Genomic DNA, 21,321 nt, shown 5'->3' on the forward strand with positions numbered 1-21,321 from the left:
AGTGCGCCAAATGCAAAGCCGCAGCGTTTAAAAGCAACGAGCTAAATGTTAAGCGCGAAGCGCAAAAGTGCAAAAAAGAAGTAGAGAGTGGGAGAGAGAGAGATAATGAGAGACAGAGAGGATACAGGCGCGTAGCCAGGGGGACGGTGGGGGCGGTCGTCCCCCCCCCCCCCCCAAAAAAAAAGAGAAAGGAAAAGGACCTAGGAAGAAAAAGGCTTAAGAGTCGAGACCGGTACAACGAATAGTCTTCTTTTCGAATAATTTAATGAAACGTCTAAGCTTCCGCGCTTTGGGGGGACTGAATTCAGACAAGGATTAAGAGTCGAGAACGGTACAACGAATCGTCTTCTTTTTCGGGTAAAAGAAGGGGGAACTAAATTCAGACAAGGATTTACAGTCGAGAACGGTACAACGAATCGTCTTCTTTCTCTGATAAGAGCTTCTGCGCTTCGCGCGGGAAAGGGGGAGGGGGAACTGAATTCAGACAAGGATTAAGAGTCGAGTAAAGTAAAACGAATCGTCTTCTTTCTTTAATAAACTAATGAAACGTCAGAGCTTCTGCGCTACGCGCAAAGGAAGAGGATCTGGATTCAAACGAGGATTAACAGTCTTGAACGGTACAACGTATCGTCTTCTTTCTCTATTAATTTAATGAAACGTCAAAAGAAACTGAATTTAGACAAGGATTAAGAGTCGAGAATGGTACAACGAATCGTCTTCTTTCTTTAATAATTTATTAAAACGTCAAAGCTTCCGCGCTTTCCGCGGGAGGGGAAAACACCCCCTCCCTGCACCCACCCCCCCCCCCCCCCTAGGGAGCGCGCTTTGCGCACTCTGTAAGTGATTCGAACGCTTGGCGTGCTCACTACCGCCCCCCTAAAATAAAATCCTGGTTACGCGCTTGAGAAGATAATAACCCAGGTAGCAAGCACATGTGGGAACCACATGGGTCCCATATTCTCTGAAATTTTCATTTTATTTCATTTCATTTCTTTATTGTGTCCATAAAGGATAATTGTTTATATGCACATGAACAATCTTGCTTCAACATATGAACATAGAAACAACATATAATTGACTTTCATAGGGCCCTGTTTTAGTATACATTTGATATAATATACATGGTCATGATGAATATACATTTAAATACTCTTTATTCTTCTTCTTCTTCTTCTTCTTCTTCTTCTTACATACCCTCCATTTGTTTTAAATTCTTATATGCTCTAATCTGAAGTAGGTATTTTGTGTTAAAAAATTATTTCTTGATATGGTATAACAGTAGGGGTACAACAGTAAAGTAAGTATACTAAAACAATATATATATATATATATTCGTGTAACATGTCAATGAGGGTATTTTGCATGGTTTTCACATTCTCTATACTTTACTGGGTTTCATTAACTACTCTTATGGAAAATGCTATCTTTATTGAGGGCGAGTTGAAAAAGTGAATAACTCGGAAGGGAGGGGCCGGGTGCAACCTACCACACGCTTCTACCTCTTGGTTGCTTTGATCCATTGCCGAAAATATTTTGGCACCTATCATCCCCCCAACCATGGATACAAATCGACACCCCTGACCAAAATACATTTCCCTATTTTGTTGTCAGCAAGACAGTCTGTGTACTTATGAATAAGTCCATTTATATAATATCATTTTCATACATTGAATACGTGAATACAAGTCTGCATATGTTATAATAGGTAAAAGACTTTACTGACAATACAAAATTTCCGCTGCAGTAGCTGCCATTGGAGACCACAATACGTTTCCTTATATCTTTGTCAGCAAGACATTCTGTGTACTTCAAAAACATCCCTCAAAATCACCCTTTTCCCCAATGATCTACTCGATATATTTTATGTGCTGTACATTTTTGTCCTCTTTTCATATAATTGTATTTGTAAGCACTATAGTACTTATTGTTTTTAGGGCTCCTGAATATTCGATATTATTATTATTACTTATGAAAAAGTCCAATTATACAGCGCAGCTACTATATGAATATCATCTACTGCGCTTAATACAAAGTGTTATATTATTACCCTGCAAGACATTCTGTGTACTGATGAATAGGTCTATCTCTGTAGCGCAGCTACTATATGATTATATACTGCACTTAAAACAAAGTATCATAATTATCCCGGCAGTAGCTGAGCCACCATAATAAGGCGCTAAAACATTTAGATAATTTCATCCTACCGGGTAACCATTTACTTCACCTGGGTGGAGAGTGGCGAAGGTAGATTAATGTCTTGCCAAAGGATATTAGTGCCGTGGCGGGACGCGAACCTCGACCTATATGATCCAGAGTGTAATGACGTATCCACTAGACCATGACACCTACCTAATATTAAGGAGCCTATTATAATCCCCTGCCTGTCTGTAGATGATTGGACATATGTACATGATTGATTTTAATACATTTATTAACAGTGCAAATTGAATAAAACTAAAATTACAATGCGATATACCTTGTTCATAGAGTATTGAAATGATTGAGAGGGTACAGTGATTGAAAAATTAAGCTAATATACAGATCATTAATCTATATAAAAACGAACAAAATATCAAAACAACCCAGAAGAATGTCACCAATGTGTATGGTATAGATTTGATTATTATACATCTATAGCATGCTTGTAAAATAAAAGTAGATCATACAAATTTCTCCTCATCTATGTATTACATCCTTGCATACATTAATTGAACCTACAGATTAGAAAGCGGTGAATAACCCTCGAATAACTGAAACGTGTTCCAAACAAAAAAGGGATTACACACACCTGTGTCATGACATTTTTGGTCTAAACGTTTTAGAGAGGGACAAATTTCAAACATGATATTCTTCCAACAGACTTTAAAAAGATGAGAAAGGTCGCAAATTATATCTCATTCAGCTTTAATCGGAATCTAACTTGCTTCTTATAATATATCATGCGACTGAACTCAATGTTGTTCTTTAAGGCAAAAGGGCATGTAATATCGACCATTCTAAGTCAGCTGCATGCAAGTTTACTTCTAAAATGTACCATACAATTTACTACAATAATAGCATTGAATGACCAGCATTCCGTAATACATAAAAACACAAATTAACTCTGCTCAAATTCATAGTTAAATGCCAATGTTGACGAAGCATTCGTCATACATTATATTAACTAATTCATTTCTTTCAGTATGTACAGCGTAAACAAATGTACGATCGTGTGTTTTTGTGAACCAGTTTAAAGGCAGATTTTAAAGATATACAATAGTATTAGATAAACAATAGTCAATATAAACTAAAAGTCTCAAATATCTATCAGTGTGCTATGAAGTTATCACATCTGTAGCTTTTTTTCCTTCTAAACTTGCTCCATTACGTTTCAATTTACTTGATATCTATACATTAACAAACATTAGTTTATATTAGATGTCTTGAATGAGTACTGCCTTTGCTGACATCAAAATCAAAAGAGGATACACCAAGCGACTGTATATTACAAATTAAAGTATAATCTAAGGTATTTCCTTAGGCTTAGGGCTAGAGTGCTTTAATTGCCCACAACTATAAGACTAAAAGAAAAAGACAGTCAGAGAAGGGCCTATATTACTAACTAAAAGTAGAAGGTATGGAATTTCGTTAGGAATAATAGTGCTTTAATTGCCGACAGCATTTAAAAAGAAGACAGACCCACAAACCTATGGGAACTCTTTTACAAACTAAAACTAGAAGTGATACAGAAAACTTGCATTGGTTTGGATAATTATAACATGTAGTTTAAGCTTCTACCAACCTTGAAATTTAGTAGGCAAGCTTTCATCCACTTATGTTGCATAATAATAAAAGTTAATATAAGGAATTTCGTCAGGGATAATAGTGCTTTAATTGCCGACAGTATTTAAAAAAAGAAGACCTACCAAGAGACCGGGGTGGGAGCCTATATTACCAACCAAAAGTAGAGTTGAAGGAATCTCGTTCGAGATAAAGGAGCTTAGCAAGGATTTGTATTCATCCACTGAGATTAAATTTTGCTTTCGTCAGAGGGTTCGGTATAAGTGCCAAAGTCAAGGTCACCATATGTGGGATTGGAGACTGACGCTGACACTTACACTGAAGAGTCTGCACCATTTGAAACTCCGGTTAGACTCTCCTCGCCAACGCTGTACTTCTTCACACGTCTGCCGCTGAAGAACTTAGAGATGGTAGTCAGGCTATCAGATGCGGATGACACCCGTCTGCCATCACTCCCCGTACCTTCTCCATCGCACCAGAAGCAGGTCAAACCCCATTGCTGACGAACTAGGGGCTTCCGCACACAGTAGAGGATAAAGATGAAGAGACCTTGGAAGGAGTTGAACAAGATGAATAAGGCCTGGACAACCTGGACAAGAGACAATAGATCAAAGCGAATTTCTTTTATCTTTAAAGCCTTTACAGTTTGTGCCTATTCTATTACAAAGTCCTTGTTTATCGGAAGTAAAGGAGGAAGCAGAAACAAATAATCAGAAGAAGATGATGAGAAGAAGAAGTAGATGATCCACCCCTGCGTTCTTAACATTGGACATAGGAATAATCTGTAATTCACATTCCGCGTGTAAATGACACACAAAATGTAGAATAACTCACCGAAGCAAATAGGGATAGTGTCCATCTATTATCGAATTCTTTCAATTCATTCTTGTAATAAAAAGTATTGTTAACCTTTCTTAGTCTATTGATTCTTCCATGGCTGTATATACTCATACATACATACTTTTTTTTTTTTTTTTTTTTTAACAATTTTGTTTTATTTCTCCAAATGTGCAATACAAACCATAACATACAATTGAACAAAATAAACGTGTTCAGTATTGATGCTTTTACATAAACATAAAACACAAACTTATTTGCAGTATATATATAACTTAGCAACAAAGTAAACGTATAAGTACCTAAACATAATATGTCAATTGTAAATGTTATTTACTTATATACACACAAAAAAAACTTAAACAAATCTGGAGGTAATTTTACTGGAACAATCCTTCCCCCTCCCTGCCCCCTCCATCACACAAACATACTCACCCACCCACTCACTCAGTGGATGTCTGCTAACATTCTCAACTCAAGAAAAATTTACTAAATAAGTTATGCAGGCCGCAAAATAGAGTCACCCTTTTAACAGGCTCACGGTGGAGAAGAAGAAAAAATCTTAATTAATCTTAAGCTGCTCCCACTTTAAGAAATGTGATCCCAGCTTTCCCATTTTAATTGCTATTTTCTTTTCCTCATCCCTATACTTAAAAATGTATTTTTCATCTTTTCTAAAGTTGGTACTCGCCCCCCCCCCCCGATCTCGACATAAATGTAACATACTTCACCATGAAAATGATAGTATTACACATTTTTATTCTATATGAACTACCTACCAACCCAACAAATATATCTCGTCATTCTAAATCTTTAATTTCATCTAACTCAAAAAATTGTATTAAAGCCTGCCATATCCTTTGAACGCTCCCGCAAGATAAAAATAAATGTTTGTATGTTTCTATTTCCTGCTTACAAAACGAACATAAATTATCACCTACAAAACCAAATCTATGAAGATGTTCATTAATGTATATGGCTCCATGCAATAATTTAAATTGAAATTCTCGTTGTTTTCTAATGAGTATAGTAATTTTTGGTCTAACAAATATTTCTTTTAATTCTTTACCTATAAAATCATAATCATTTTGCCAATCCCTTACCTGCAAATCATACGTTTGTTGCAGTGCTTTGATAAAATAATCATAAATTGTTCTTGAACCCACATTCACAAACTGTATTTTTTTACTAGAAATATGGAAATAAGTATTAAAGCTTATCAAATTAACCTCGAGGAATTGTATTAACCCTGAATCATCCTTCCATAACCTGGGTATCGCATCATAAATATCAATAATCATAAGCAAATTATTACCTTTCATACCGAGGTTCATAAAATATTTAACAGACTTAACATGGCCTTTCTCAACCAAGTGATTCAGTTGAACAATCCCTCTTTCAAACAAGTATCTATCAAATAAACTTTTTCCATTTATACATATATTCCGATTATTAAAAATAATTGGATTAATATAACCCTCCAAATATCTTAAATTACTTGTCTCTTGCCATGCTTGCAACATTTCCACATAGTATGGTGGAATATCTAAAACGAGTTTAATCTTTTTTAATTCATATTCACATTAAAAAAAAATCTACCACCCACAAACTGTAAGCAATGATCACAAAACAATTTCCATCCCAAATTTTTCTCTCCATATAAAAGACGTTTTATCCACATTATGCGCTGTATTTTAACAGACATTTCAAAATTAATCATTCTTAATCCTCCAAAGTCATAATCCTGATACATTATTGCCCGCTTAATTCTATCTTTCCCCCTCCATATAAATTCAAAAGAAATTTGTGCAACTTCTTTGTATACTCAATGAGGGACAATAACGAGAGATGAAATATAATTTAATTTTGAAAGCGCATAAGTTTTTAACAAATGTATTTTACCCATAATAGCTAAATCTCTTTGTTTCCACCATACAAGCAATTTTTTTATATTTTACTTAGAATTTCTTTATAATTCAAATCATCTTTTAATCTTCCATCTAATGAATAACTAACCCCTAAAATGTGTATTTCCTTAACCAAATTTCCAAATAAAGGCCCATCAGGTTTGTTCTCATCCTCACCCATCCACATAAAATGTGTCTTTGTTTTATTCACTTAAAGACCACTAATTTGTTCAAATGATTCAAAAATATATCGCAACCTTCTAACCGAATCAATATCCTTCAAAAACATTGTTATATCATCTGCATATAACACTTGCCTAATTTCAGATTTTCCAAATGTAATCCCTTTAATACCGTTGTCCCTCCTTATTTCATGCGCCAAAACTTCGATGGCAACCAAAAACAAATATGGCGATAATGGATCTCCTTGCCTTACTCCCCTTTCTATTTCAAAATACCCCGTGGAGAGACCACCGTTCATAACACAACTACTTATCCCTTTATACAATAATTTTACCCAAGAGCAAAATGAATCTCCAAAACCGAACAATTTCAATATTTGAAATAAATATCTATGAGATACAGAGTCGAAAGCTTTCTAAAAATCCACTGCACACAAAAACCCTTTCCCTTGTTCCCCATAATGCATAGAATAAAATAACATGTCATCTATCAATCGTACAGCTTCACCAATATTTCTATCTTTTATATATCCAACTTGATCATGATGAGTTATTTTATTCAAAACCTCTTTCATTCTTTTTGCTAGAACTTTAGATACAATTTTATAATCTACATTCAAAAGCGTGATGGGTCGATAATTTTTTATATGGAGAGTATCTTTCGCTTCCTTCTCAATTAAGGTAATAACCCCTTGTTTTTGAGATGCCGTTAATTCCCCCCTTTCGTATGTTTCATTCAATACTTCTACTAACAAATCACCCAAAGCTGGCTAAAAAGTATAATAAAATTCAACTTTTAACCCATCATTTCCCGGGGTTTTATTCAATTTCATTTCTTTTAAAACTTTCAAACATTCATCTTTAGTTAATTTACCTTCACAGATTTACCTATTGTCTTCATTTAACTTTGAAATATCAGTAAAAAAAGAAAGGGTCGTTTTGATTTATATCAGCCATTAATGAATATAAATCTTTATAAAATAGTTCAATTTCCTTTAAAATGTCCTTCTTATCTCTAGTAGTTTCCCCATTTTCTTTGTACACCTCCCTAATTACACTTTTCCTTTTATTCGATTTTAACAACTGTTCAAAGTATTGCGTATTGTTTTCTCCATCTTCAAACCAAGCTGCTCTTGATTTTATTTTAATGCCCTGTCGAGAAAAATCATACAATTTATTAAGTTTATCCCTTTTCTACTCAATACAATCAACAATATATTAAGTGGGTCCCACTACCAGTTCGCCTTCTAAATCCTTTATTTGTTTCTCTAACAGTTCTATTTCAACTCTCCTTGCTTTTGCCTTTTTCCGCGAGTATGTTATAATGAATTCTCTCATTTTCATCTTTAAAAAATCCCAAAATACTAATTTATTCAAAATCTGTAATGACCATTCAGCTTTTAATTCCTGTATTTCCTTCTTCATCTCTTCAACAAAATCTTTATTCATACATAAACTACTGTTAAATTTCCAATATGATTTCCCAAAAACAAACTTATCAACCAAATCATTAAATTCTAGCCTTGTAATATGTGATCTTATACATTGACTCAATGCTACATGCTATACACACATACACACAGTTAATGTACACTGTGGTGTATGGGGTCTTCTATACACAATAAAACCAGTCATGCTGGATTGCAACTTCACTCTGATGTTTCTCTATGTGTCTTCATTTGAGTACTAACCATACAGCTAAACAACCCCACATTATATGGTGGCAGCGATATAGAACCTACTGGACAATATTTGTGAACTTTGCATCATTTTGGAGAGATTTTGGAGGCCATCTTACTGACACACTGTCATTGGATCAACAGGTGCTCCTTTCTACAGTCCCATATGATGGTTTTACTGTAAGTAAAATGTGCATTGATATTTGAATTACTGTTGGAGTTTGAGTAGCTGGTATGAACTATGAATGAATCATGTACACCCCGCATGAATTGGGAAGACCCCGACAGAGCCAATGCTGTTAAGATTTTTCATCAGCAGTGTGACTTATACTTCTCAGTCAAGAATGTTGCGATTGGTAAGCAAGTGGATCATGTTCTTTTGTTCACTGGTGCCACGGGTATCAAGCTTTACAACTCGTGGGGTCTGGAAGGTGAAGATAAGAAGAATCCAACTGTTGTTTGGGAGAAGTTCGAGACACAACTGAGGCCAAGGGCAAATTTCCGTGTAGCTAGGCTATACCTTCAGAAATATGTGCAGAAGGAGAGGGAAAGTGCAGATGATTATATCTCGCGCCTGAAGCTGCAGGCATATGACTGTGAATTTCGTGATGACACTGAGCTCCAAGAACGCATCATTGAGCAGTTCGTCACAGGCACTAGATATCCTGAGCTCCAGAAAGATCTTCTAGGGAAGAACAAGTCCCTCACTCTTACACAGATGCTTGAGCTGAGTAGAACATTTGAAGCATCGCAGATGCACATGGCTCAACTAGCGCAAGTACAGACACATATTCAGCCTGCATCGATTGATGTAGTTCGTCGGAAGACTAACACTAGTAACAAGTGTCCTAATTGTGGTGGTAATCATGCTCGCAGTCCACGGGAAGCATGTCCGGCTTATGGCACCAAGTGTAACAGCTGTGGAAAGCTGAATCACTGGAGGAGTGTTTGTCGGTCTCCAGCTCCAAGTACACAGTGGTCTGGGAGATCTCCAGCTTCAAGTACCCAGAAGTGGAAGCAGAAAGCTAAATGCGCTACGCCACATCGTGGAGGCAGGCAGGTGCACTCCATCCACAGCACCGACAATATTGAGGCAGCAGCAGCGGTCCCACTACTGAATGACGCAGTGGATGTCCTGTCATTTAATCGAATTATTGTGTCAGGTATCAGTGCTGTAGAGGTGGATGACAGGGACGACCTAACGATAGCGTATGTGGAAGTCAGACGGGATGAGAGAACCATAATGAAACTGCGTTCGAAGGTTGACTCCGGTGCAGAGGGCAACACACTTCCTCTTCGGATGTTTCGTGGGATGTATCCTGGCCATCTCACTAAGGATGGAGTTCCTCATCCTCAATCAGTGCATAATTCAAGTGCACGGCTGTTCGCTTACAACGAAAAACCAGTGATGCACTACGGTTCAGTGAGACTGCCCTGTCGTTTCAACAACTCAACTTGGCTCTATGCTACATTCTACATCGTAGAGTCCAGGGGTCCAGCGAGCATTGGATGTGACACAGGCTTGAAACTGAAGCTGCTTACTCTGCACACACGCATCAACGAGATCAAGCATTCAGCACAGATAAGCTCTACTGATGACCTAGTAAGGCAGTATCCAGACCAGTTTGACAAAATTGGCAACTTCCCAGGAGAATATCATATTGTTCTTGATCCAGACGTTCAGCCTGTTGTCCATGCTCCTAGACGGTGCCCAATCCACCTACGAGATGAACTGAAGCGTGAGTTTGATGACATGGAAGGTAATGGCGTGATCACTAAAGTCATTGAGCCTTCAGGATGGGTCAGCAGCATCGCTGTTTCAAGGAAGTCGAATAGGAAACTCCGTGTCTGCTTGGATCCCAAGGATCTCAACCGAGCTATTCGACGTTGCGATTATCGCACTATCACGACAGATGAGGTGATACACAAGCTATCAGGTGCTCGACACTTCAGCAAACTCGATGCCAAGAACGGTTATTGGTCTATCAAGCTCGACCATGACAGTTCACTTCTGACTACCTTCAACAGTCCCTTTGGACGGTACAGATATCTCAGGATGCCTTTCGGTCTAGCAATGTCTCAGGATGTATTCCAGCAGCGAATGGACGAAATCCTCGAAGGTTGCCCCGGCACAATAGGGATCGCTGACGATATTGTTGTGTTCGGCAAGAGTGAAGCAGAGCACGATCAGAATCTGCACCACCTCATGTCCAAAGCTGTGAAGTACGGTCTGCAGTTCAACAGTGGCAAGTGCAGCATAAAGGTCAACCAGATTTCCTTCTTCGGTATGATCTACGATGCAGATGGCGTCCATCCGGATCCTCACAAGGTCGAGGCAATCAAGTCAATGTCTCCACCTGAGAACAAGAGCCAGCTTCGTGAGTTCCTTGGTATGATAACCTACCTTAGCCCATTCATACCAAATCTTTCAGCCCAGACTGCAAGCCTACGTGGTCTTTTGAAGCAGGACGCTGAATTCCAATGGACTCCAACGCACCAGTCTGCCTTCAATGATTTACGTGACAAGGTATGTCACGATGCAACTCGGGCGTATTTCGATGTTAACAAGCCTACGGTACTGCAGGTAGATGCTTCTCTGCAGGGCTTGGGAGCGACTCTACTGCAGGATGGAAAGGGTATCGCGTTTGCATCAAAGGCCCTCAGTGATGCAGAGACGAGGTACGCCAACATAGAGCGAGAGCTGCTTGCAGTGGTCTTCGGCTGTGAACGATTCCACATCTTCCTGTACGGGAAAAGTTTCATAGTTGAGACGGACCACAAGCCCCTGGAGATGATCCAGCATAAGCACCTGGCAGCGGCTCCACCTAGACTCCAGCGTATGCTCCTTCGTCTACAGCCATACAAGCTGACAATTGTCTACAAGCCTGGTAAGGATGTACCAGTAGCTGACTGCCTATCCAGACGTCCTCTTGGTCCTCCAGAACACATCCACCTTGACCTGCAAATCAACTTTGTACAGTTTGCTCCAGACCGTTTGAGTCAGTTGAAGGAGGAAACAGCCAAGAATGCAGAGTTTGCAGCACTACAGAAGGTGATTGTGAAAGGGTGGCCAGAGAAGAGACGTGAGCTCCCACGATAGCTGCAGAGATACTGGGCCTTTCGAGATCAACTTGCAGTTGAGGATGGACTGATCCTGAATGGTGAACGAATCCTTATTCCACACTCCATGAGGGAGTTCATACTGAGCAAGCTTCACGAAGGTCATCAAGGTATCGAGAAGACACGACTTCGGGCTAAGGCTTCTGTGTACTGGGAATCAATCAATAACGATATCGAGGTCCTGGTGAAAGGCTGCTCAGTCTGCCAAGAGTACAAGCCCTCGCAGCCCCACGAGACTCTTCTCCAGCACGAGATACCTACACGATCCTGGCAAGTCTTAGGTACAGACTTATTTCACTTTGAAGGGAACAATTATCTCATCATTGCAGATTACTTCTCAAAGTTCCCTTTCATCCGGAAAATGCCTCAAGAGTGTACCAGTGCTGCAGTAGTCAATGCGACCCGTCAGGTGTTCGCAGAACAAGGAGTTCCAGAAAGAATCGTTAGCGACAACGGAAGACATTTTGATTCCTCAACATACAGAGACTTTGCTACACAGTGGGGATTCAGCCATGTTACATCCTCTCCCCACTACCCCAGGTCAAATGGCTTCATTGAGCGAATGATTCAAACTGTCAAGAATACGCTCAAGAAAGCTAAAGTGAGTGGTATCGACCCCAACATGGCTCTACTATGTATCCGTGCCACTCCAATTGACAGCCGTATTCCAAGCCCAGCTGAGCTTCTTTACGGGAGGAAGATGAAGGACAACTTACCAACTCGAATCCGCAACAACTCCCCTGGTCGTGATGATGTTAACCATCGTATGCAGCTTCGACAGCAGAGCCAGAAGTATCATCACGACAAATCAGCCCATGACCTAGCACCACTCTCACCTGGGCAGCTTGTGAGAGTCCAAGACCAGACATCACGTCACTGGATAACAGCTACTGTTCGTGAGCAATGCCATGAGCCTAGGTCATATCTCGTCGAGACGCCTAATGGAAAGGTGCTACTGTGAGGCTCCAGGATAAAAATCGTGTCGATCAGCTATATAAGTGACCTTTTGTGAGGCATTAATCCTCATTACTGTCAATTATGATTTAAGGACGTAGGTTCCCTAGCTGATTAGCATAGTAGCACACATATGATTTAGCAGTCACGCAAAAGAAACACTCGCAAATCAATATTCAATAAAATCTGAGAACGTATGCCATTTCCTGTATCAAAGAGAACTGTTGCTGAGCTAGCGCCATGAGCGTCCCTGGACGGTGTGTGCGCTCTATAAGTTTACACTATTATTATTGTTATTATTATCTAGATCTATTAGAAATAAATAATTCTTTAAAATCCTTCCCTAAACTTGGGTAAAAATAATTATTCCACCATTATGACCAACAGTGTACTATTGAAATCACCTCCTAATAAAACTAAATAGTCCCGATCACACTGATCAAAAATACTTTCATCTAACTTCTTCAAAAATTCAATTTGTAAAGTTTCTTTATCTCTCGTTGGAAAATAATCATTAACCAATAGCATTTTATAAACCCTTTGTATTTCACCTTTAAAAATAATGTATCTCCCCTCTTCATCTACTTTAATTTTTTTTTCTTCAAAATCTAAATGATTAGAAAATAAAATAAGAACCCCTCTACTATGGTTTGACCCATGACTAAAAAACATTGGCCCTCCCCAATCTTGTTTCCACCGCTCTTCTATCTCTACTGTTCTATATGTTTCTTGTAAAAAAATTATACTATTTTTTTTAGTTTTGCACCATTCAAAAATATTCACTCTTTTTAACCTATCTCTTCTTCCTCTAACATTTAATGTCATGAAAGATAATTTCACTGCCATGTTAGTTTATGTGTAATTGTATCCAAAACCTTACATCGATAAACTCCAAAGAAACTTCCACATAATCTATTTCCACCGTGAGCAAATGTATAGAAAAAACTATCTGCAGCCAAACACACATGCATAGTTATCGTCGAATTATATTTTTAAAAAATGTAAGCAGAATCCACCCCGTACCACACAACCCAACGCATTCATACACACAAGCATATTCACTACACACACAACACCCCCACACAAAACAACCCAAATCTGCTCTTTGGTATACGTAAACATCCGAGAGCAAGAGGCTCCCCTTTCCCTGTCAATTTAACTAGACCAATGACAGAACTCCTCATCTCAATTCTAAACATTTCTTCTTGCACAAGTCGATTAGAAATACGTTGTATTGTTAAATAACCGTAATCTAATTTTAAAAATATATATATATATATAGATATTATAAAGAGCTTTTATCCCTCATGCGGTGGTCACATCCCGCCGTGCTTGCGAGTGCGTGCTGTCTACGTGCAAAAACGTGGGCAAAATGTGGGTATCCGTACGTGATGAGTACCGCCTCCGTACGGATTTGGGAGCACGCAGACACACCGTAGCACTTTTAGTGCACCAGGAACTTTCGCTGCGTTCGGGCTGCGTTCGGGCTACCGATTCAACCCAGTGCGTGTGACGTGCGTGCCCGGTACTGCCGACGAGCGCACAACGCGCTGACTCCGTGCGTCTTTTAAAGGCGCACATGATAAGTGCGTGGTCCGTGCTTACTCGCCACTTCCCCCAGTTCAGCTATCCAATGAGCACGCAGAACTCACGTGGACCGTACCGAGTAAGCACTTACAACGCACGTTGTTCGCACTGATTTATGCAGTATATAGTCTCTTCGGTGGAATGGGCAGCATCTTGAGGCAGCAACAGCTGGGACGTCTGGAGAACATCGGAATGTCGTCCTATATAGGCCGAGTTCATCGCACGTGCACGCACTTACAACATGCGAGTGAGTAAGGACACCGTACGTGAGCAGCACTTGTAAGTACGGCCTCCGTACGATAACGTGGCAACCGCACGGAGACCGTACTTTGTAAGCATGTTGTAAGCACGAACAACGCACTTACCACGTGCACAACGTACGATGCACGCAACCGTTCACGGCCAGGCGTGGCGTGCGGGCCACGTACTTACAAAGTGCGTGTGACGCGCGTTGCCGGTACTCCCTCCCTGCCTTTGCCACTTCCTCCCTACGTTTTCAGAAAAACGTGGCGGCCGTGGCCTCCCCAAAAAACCGTACGGACTAAAAACACGCACGGTGGGATGTGACCAACAAATGCCTTGAATTGTACTACGGAACCCGCTCGTCATAACTAAGTTAAATGATTTTCCTAAAATGCATTACAGTGAATTGACCGGCCCGCGTACCTAATCACAATACGCACCTTCTAATTAAAAATAAAAACACGATCCCAATAAACCGAATTCCCCCAAACGACACCAGTTCGGCATCCCAATAAACTGTTCGTGCAAACCGAACCCATCATGCTATCATTTACCAAGTTCTATAATTTGCATAACACACACACATATATATATATATATATATGTATGTAATGATTAAAACAATTGAAATAAAAACACTTTGCTTGGGTTAGGGTTAACTATCACCAGTTTCATCTTATTTTGTCAGAGAGTTAAAAATTGAAACCGGTCATAGTGAAGAAGTGAACTCTCAACGTTTTTTATTTCAACTGCTTTATTTTATATATATATATGTGTGTGTGTGTGTGTGTGTGTGTGTATGTGTGTGGTGTGCGTGTGTACGGTGTGTGTGAGCGTGTGTCTGTGTATTTAATATAAGTCTTTGTTCAGATAAAACGTTTTTGGAAGGTATGGTAAATGAAATCAATTTTATTAAAAGGGATTAGGAAAAAAAATTGTTTAAAGATTACAAACAGTATGTGTGTGTGTGTGTATGTATGTCAGCGTCAATGAGGACGGGTTTACCAGAGTAAAGGCTTCGATAAGTAGGAGATATCCAGTAGTCCAAGTCAGCCCCATCAATACCAGGATTGTCACTGCATTCTTGACGCGTTCAATCATCTCTTCGCGCTTCCCATCCTTGTCCTTCTTTGCTTTCCCGGCTATCTGAGCCGATTTTGATAGCTGTCGGATGACCATAATAAAGATGACCATGTTGGTGATCAGAACGACGGCTACAGGTATCAGAAGGCCGCCGACTTGAGACCAGAGGCGAAGGAAGCAGCTATATAGGGAGGCAGGTACATTTACAATTACATTATCTAGTTGGTAAATTGATGGTAAATGAACAACACTAATAACATAAAACTTGCACGCACACCAAGCAATCTAATGCTGTAGTCATTCTCTGTCTTAAAGGCTCCTAGCCTAATATCGTTTAGTAGGTCCTAAGGAAGCCCTGTACCAAACATGGTGCTTTTATCCAGCAAGTAACGGTAATTTCACTAAACCACCTGACTATTAGTTGATTTCTTAAAAGTTCTTGCGATCTTGCCCTTTGTAAATATTATTACTTACACATCTTCCCTGGCATAGTTCGTATTTGCAATACCGCCAGTCAGGATAACGATGATCGCAGGGATTCCTACATTAGTAGAGAAAAGACAAAAAATCAGGGTAAGTTGTTATGAAACAGAAGGGTGATTCACTTAGACATTGAGTTCGATGTGTAAACAGTTTTTTAATCGTTTTTTACGAATTGAAGGGCAGGAAATCAGCTTTGATCGTACCACGTAGCCCAAACTTCTCTGGTAGACCCTTGAAAATTCTTACATTTGGTAGATGATGGGCGAGTGATAAGTAGATCATTCTTTTTGGGGGGTGGAGGTGGGGGCGGCAGAGACTGATTTAAGATAGCAATCTTTCTTTACACTGATCTAGTATTTATAGCGTCGAAATTGCCATATGTACGTACCCCAGGCTGCAAGACCGGCCTTGCCCATGAAGTTTGGTATGTATGTATTGAAGATCTTTACGATGACCAGGTAGGTATTGATGCCTTCCACTCCCATCCACGCAATGGAGGAAAGTACGAAGAATTGGATGAGACCGGCTAGAAACCCGCACGCTACCGCGTTCACCCCCGTATCTCCTCGCGTAGTGTCCAAGACAAGCAGGGCGAGGAACGAGGTGTACAGGCCCAGCATGGTGGCGCACAGGCAGATGAAAATCTTGTTTGTCTGACGACTTCGTAGCTTTCTGTTGAGGAGACGGTTGAAAAAGCAAACGCATATGGAACAAGAAATTATGCAATCTCTGGGTGCACGCCTCCGACAGTAGCTAAATGAGTAACTACAATATGAGTCACAGAGTAGCCTACCAACTTTCGCAAAATAGATGTTTTAGTTCTTACTAATAAAAAAAGTCAAATAGAAACGGTCATGATGGTTATGTTTTAAAGCCCCTTTTTTGGATCAGGGTGCAAACATTTGATATATTGAGACCACTTTTAGCGTAAATTAAGGAAAGAAATGTCATCAGTTTCTTAAAATATCTTACCTGTGACAACTAGTGACGATAAGTCCGTATATGGACTAACCACAAACAAACAACCCCCCCCCCCCCCCCCAAAAAAAAAAAAAAAAAAAAAATGTGTTTGTCTAATCCGGAACAAAATAAAACCCCAAAAAGACCAATTTTCTCAAAGAAGTCTTGAAGTGAAGCGAGACTTACTTATTCCAGAGGTATGTCACAAGTGCGATCAGTAGACATACAGTAGAGATAACACACCCTATGTAGCTCAGGATATTGTAGGTATACTCGGTAGTTACATCATGGATATCCTGCACGGAAATAGTCAAAGTGAGGAAAACATTAACAAAAAGAGAAAAATTGAAACGAAAGTCGTTGGTGCAAGACAGGGTAAAAAAGAGAACATAGCAAAAGAAAAGCTGAAAATGATAGAAATACAGGGCCCTTAGGTAGAACAGTATTAGTTTTTATTATCATTATCATTATTATTATTATTATTATTATTATTATTATTATTATTATTATTATTATTATTATTATTATTATTTTCATTATTATCATTATTACTATTATATTTATTATCGTTGATATTATAGATCCTGACTTCATTGATATGGAACACAAGATATATCAAATTGTAACTGATTAAGAAGAGACTGACAAAGCATTTACACATTAACCCTAATAAGGGCCCTCTTCCGCGATTTTTCTAATTGTTCGGGAACGCATACGGATGGCGCCCTGCTGCTCGCTGACTTTTTTTATTAGAGTCTTGCGCATCTTTTAAAACAATTCTTTGTAAATCGTGGGTACAGTTAGAAGGTCACGTGACGTTTTGTCTTTGCATGTCAGCCCGAAAATCGCTCATTTTCGTGGTTTGTGTACAAAACATATGGAAATGTCATTTTTCCTAAATACAGATAAAAAAAATTGTTATTGGGTCTTGTTTAAAGTTTAGGTGTGCATTACCATTAAAATCGCAAAGTTGGTAAGGTGATCGCACGCACACGTGTACATCTCCGTAGTCTCCAAGTCTTCTAGAACAAGATGACATCCATCAGAGGACCACTCTGAATCATCCTCGTCCCAGAAAACACACGTCTGATTCTCGTAATCAGGCTGTCGAAAAAAAAAAATATATTTATTTTTAGGAGTTGCCTACGGCTTTCACGAAAAAGCTGATGTGTAAATTTTACATGTACTGTGTTTTATTTTGAATTTGACATCATATTACAGATTCATGGGCAAGACCATGGAAACTTTTCTAATACTTTTAACACTACATATGACTAGTGCTTGGTTTAGTATGAGGTATGGGTCCGTGGTAATGTCAGGAATGTTTTCTTAGGGCATACGCTAATTCCGGTCTCTAATTCTTATTCTTCGGTGCAGAATTGATATTGCTTCGAGCACAACTGAATAGGTATGTTTGACCCTAAATGATAGTTAAATCTTATTTACGGCTAATAAACACGTTTCTTTTGTCAAATAATAAAGAGTTCTCACCACCAAAGCAGTAAAAGTCAGGTTAATCGTTTGGTTTAGGTCTGCAAGAATTACCCCACCGACACTTAATAGAATGACAGGTGTGTTGGCGGTCCGATTGACACCTGGGTTCTCATTGCTGAAGTTAAGAAGCGAGGGTGAGAAAAACAGTGCCGGTGTGGAGAAGACACTCATGATGATGTTGATATTCGTGTTGTTAACATTGCCCGTTGAAGCTCCTAAAGCGATGGCAGCGATTTCAGGAGGAAAGCTTATCTGTTTTCATACATTTAATATGGATAAGGTTAAAAAATCTGTTTCAGTCCTATTCTCACTTTATACATGTACATTTATTTTTTTAGCAAAGATGATCATTGGAGATAAACAGTAATGAGGAAATAATAGTGGGATGGGGCAGAAAATATCTGCTGGTAAATGTGTTATGAATCTCTTAAAAGTCCCGTCTCCCATACAAATTACATCCAGAAAAACGTTGTACGCGGTTCAGATATTTAATAAGCCGGTCCCTCCCAACTCAAAAGAGAAAAATGTTTTAAGGACTTATTGAAAGATAAATTTTAACAATCTTTTGGAGGATACAACATTATATACAATATAATTAGTTAATGTCGATGCATCAAATTCTGCAAAAAACTCAGAAAAGCCAAACCACTATCTTGATGCCATCCAACGGAAGCAGAGAAATTGGCCACTATAGAAAAGTGGCCTCTATAGAGAAGTATAAACTAAGATAGGTTTGAATGTTTTAAAATCAAAATACAGTTGAAAGCCATAATGAACACCTTAAGGAAACCATAAAGGACTATTGTAGAGGTTATTTGATGACTATTACCTCAGCTATAAGACCGACACTGGTTCCTTCCGAAGGGGTATCCCCTCCTGCTCTGACGGTAATGTTGGAACCAGAGAGATCTGTCGAACTATCCCCGGAGAGGGAAAGGACCAGCCCCTGATTTAGCTCTTCTGAGGGTACACTCCGAACCTTTTAAAAAAAAGAGTTGTACGACTTGTTTCTACACTTGGTGTGTTTATATAATAATAAGGCAGTATGCAAGCTTCATTTACGAACTAAATACTTTTTTTAAATTGTAGTGACTTGAACTTTACTAAGGTCACAAATGTTTATCAACATTGTAAATAGTCAGCATTTTAAACATTCCTTTTGTTAGTACTTTCCGTTCAGCCAGCTTCAATAACAATAACAATTTACAGCTGCACATTCTACACATTCTCTGAGTTAATTTCATCCATGGAACCACCCAGCAACAAGAGTGTTATTTTAGTTACTCCAATCGGACCGCACCTTATTGTTTTAATAAGCCAATCATCAAACTTTTAGCGCACTTGGAAAAGTCTCCACACACGGACTTTACTCACTTCTCCTGTCTTCAGTTTCATCAATCGGACGTGTTTTATAGGAGGTTTTCATCCAATTCTTCGTACTTTCCTCCATTGCGTGGATGGGAGTGGAAGGCATCAATACCTACCTGGTCATCGTAAAGATCTTCAATACATACATACCAAACTTCATGGGCAAGGCCGGTCTTGCAGCCTGGGGTACGTACATATGGCAAGCGTTTTTTCATTGGCTTTCACGTTAATAGTGAGTTTCATCATCATCATTTTATTTGAGGACTCAATCGCAAATTAGATTTGTCTTCTATTTAATTTCGGGAAAGTGTGAACTGTAAGGTTGTGTGCCTTCATCATATTCGCGTTTCGCTAGCTAGCTAGTCGCGCTCCACGTGCTGATTCATCTTCGCTATATCGCACTATTCTTCCTCTTCATGATTCGCTTTCCAGTTTCTTTCTACACTCAAGATATCAACTCTGAAGATTATTATTAACGGTAAGAATATTCATTTAGTTTTATCCACAACATTTATTCCTACAAAATCATGTCGAGGTTAAATTTCTTTAAGGTATTTATACTGTCTCAGGAATCCTTGTTCCAACATGTACTTTTGAAACATAGCTCCCTTCTGTTCTGATAAAAGAATAAATAATTTTGCAGTTGTGCTCTGCAGTATGCCGGGTATAGTGATTTCCACATTATGATTACGTTAAAATTTGCATTGAAATCAGAATTCTGTGACTTGTAGTTTGTCAATTTGGAGTTCGTTCCCTTCGTGTTGCTCATTCTTCCAAACAATTGCGTTCAAGCTGCAATGAAGTAAAGGTACAGAATCCCTTTACAGAAAGACATTTGATTAAAACCCTTTACCTACAGTAAACAGATGAATCCTGTAATAAGCCTTGGACACTACAGGGTTTCGTGATCAACAATTTAATACCTGAACTGCTATGTTTTGTTCCGCTACATCGAACGGTTCTCCCTCTGCAACATCGACGTTGTTGAGCTGCGTTTCGTAGGCCATGAGAATGTTTGAGATCGCATTGGTGTTTTTTTCTGCCTCCTGGAGCTCGGTCATGTCAACCGAAGCAATGTTGCTGACAATGCTCGTCACCACAGCAGTAAACTTTATAAACAAAAATAAAATGTAACAAACAAGAGTTTCCCATGTTAGATAATGCACTGAGCAAAATAAGGAAAGAAAATAAGAGTACACTATTTACAGTTCATATGTTCAAATCAATATTCAATACAAATTTATTTTTTAAACTATCAACATAAATATATATACATTATCTTTTAAAATGATATGCAATTGGAATCCTACCAAACATGCATGAGTGAGCATAGCCATTTAACAATAAATGAGTTCACGAACTTGGGTGGAGAGGAGAAACATATTGAACGTGCTTGTCGAAATCATGCAGTCCTCAGACTACAGTTGACAACCAGTGCTCAGTCCTCCTCATTATTTCTCATTATTGCACAATAATGTTTTACAGGTGCACATGTTCTTTGAAATTTGGATGGAAACTTGCTCTATTTTGCAATTTTCTTAATCAGATCTTCTAACATTAAACTTAATGTGCCCATCCAAGCATGAAAGTTTAAAACTTGATCTCAATTGATGTTCTTAGAGTATATATATATATATATATATA

The 21,321-nt window shown here is 38.8% G+C and overlaps 2 protein-coding genes across 2 annotated transcripts; both read right to left on the bottom strand.

The window, feature by feature from the left end:
- Positions 1 to 3,622: 3,622 nt before the first annotated feature.
- LOC115928684 (adhesion G-protein coupled receptor G6-like) lies at positions 3,623 to 16,521 on the bottom strand. The gene is made up of 4 exons (XM_030996434.1): positions 16,244 to 16,521; positions 15,847 to 15,913; positions 15,295 to 15,553; positions 3,623 to 4,369 (listed from the first exon to the last, which is right to left on the bottom strand). Exons 1-4 carry the CDS (start codon positions 16,473 to 16,475, stop codon positions 4,094 to 4,096), a joined length of 834 nt encoding a protein of 277 aa, XP_030852294.1. The 5' UTR covers positions 16,476 to 16,521; the 3' UTR covers positions 3,623 to 4,093.
- A 476-nt stretch (positions 16,522 to 16,997) lies between these two features.
- On the bottom strand, positions 16,998 to 19,704 carry LOC763393 (adhesion G protein-coupled receptor G3-like). The gene is made up of 5 exons (XM_030996572.1): positions 19,684 to 19,704; positions 19,139 to 19,288; positions 18,307 to 18,561; positions 17,770 to 17,919; positions 16,998 to 17,111 (listed from the first exon to the last, which is right to left on the bottom strand). The coding sequence occupies exons 1-5, from the start codon at positions 19,702 to 19,704 to the stop codon at positions 16,998 to 17,000; spliced, it is 690 nt and encodes a 229-aa protein (XP_030852432.1).
- Between the last annotated feature and the right edge of the window lie 1,617 nt (positions 19,705 to 21,321).

The sequence above is a fragment of the Strongylocentrotus purpuratus genome, unplaced genomic scaffold, assembly GCF_000002235.5.
Source record: "Strongylocentrotus purpuratus isolate Spur 01 unplaced genomic scaffold, Spur_5.0 spur5_scaffold_3, whole genome shotgun sequence".
In the NCBI taxonomy this organism is placed as follows: Eukaryota; Metazoa; Echinodermata; class Echinoidea; order Camarodonta; family Strongylocentrotidae; genus Strongylocentrotus; species Strongylocentrotus purpuratus.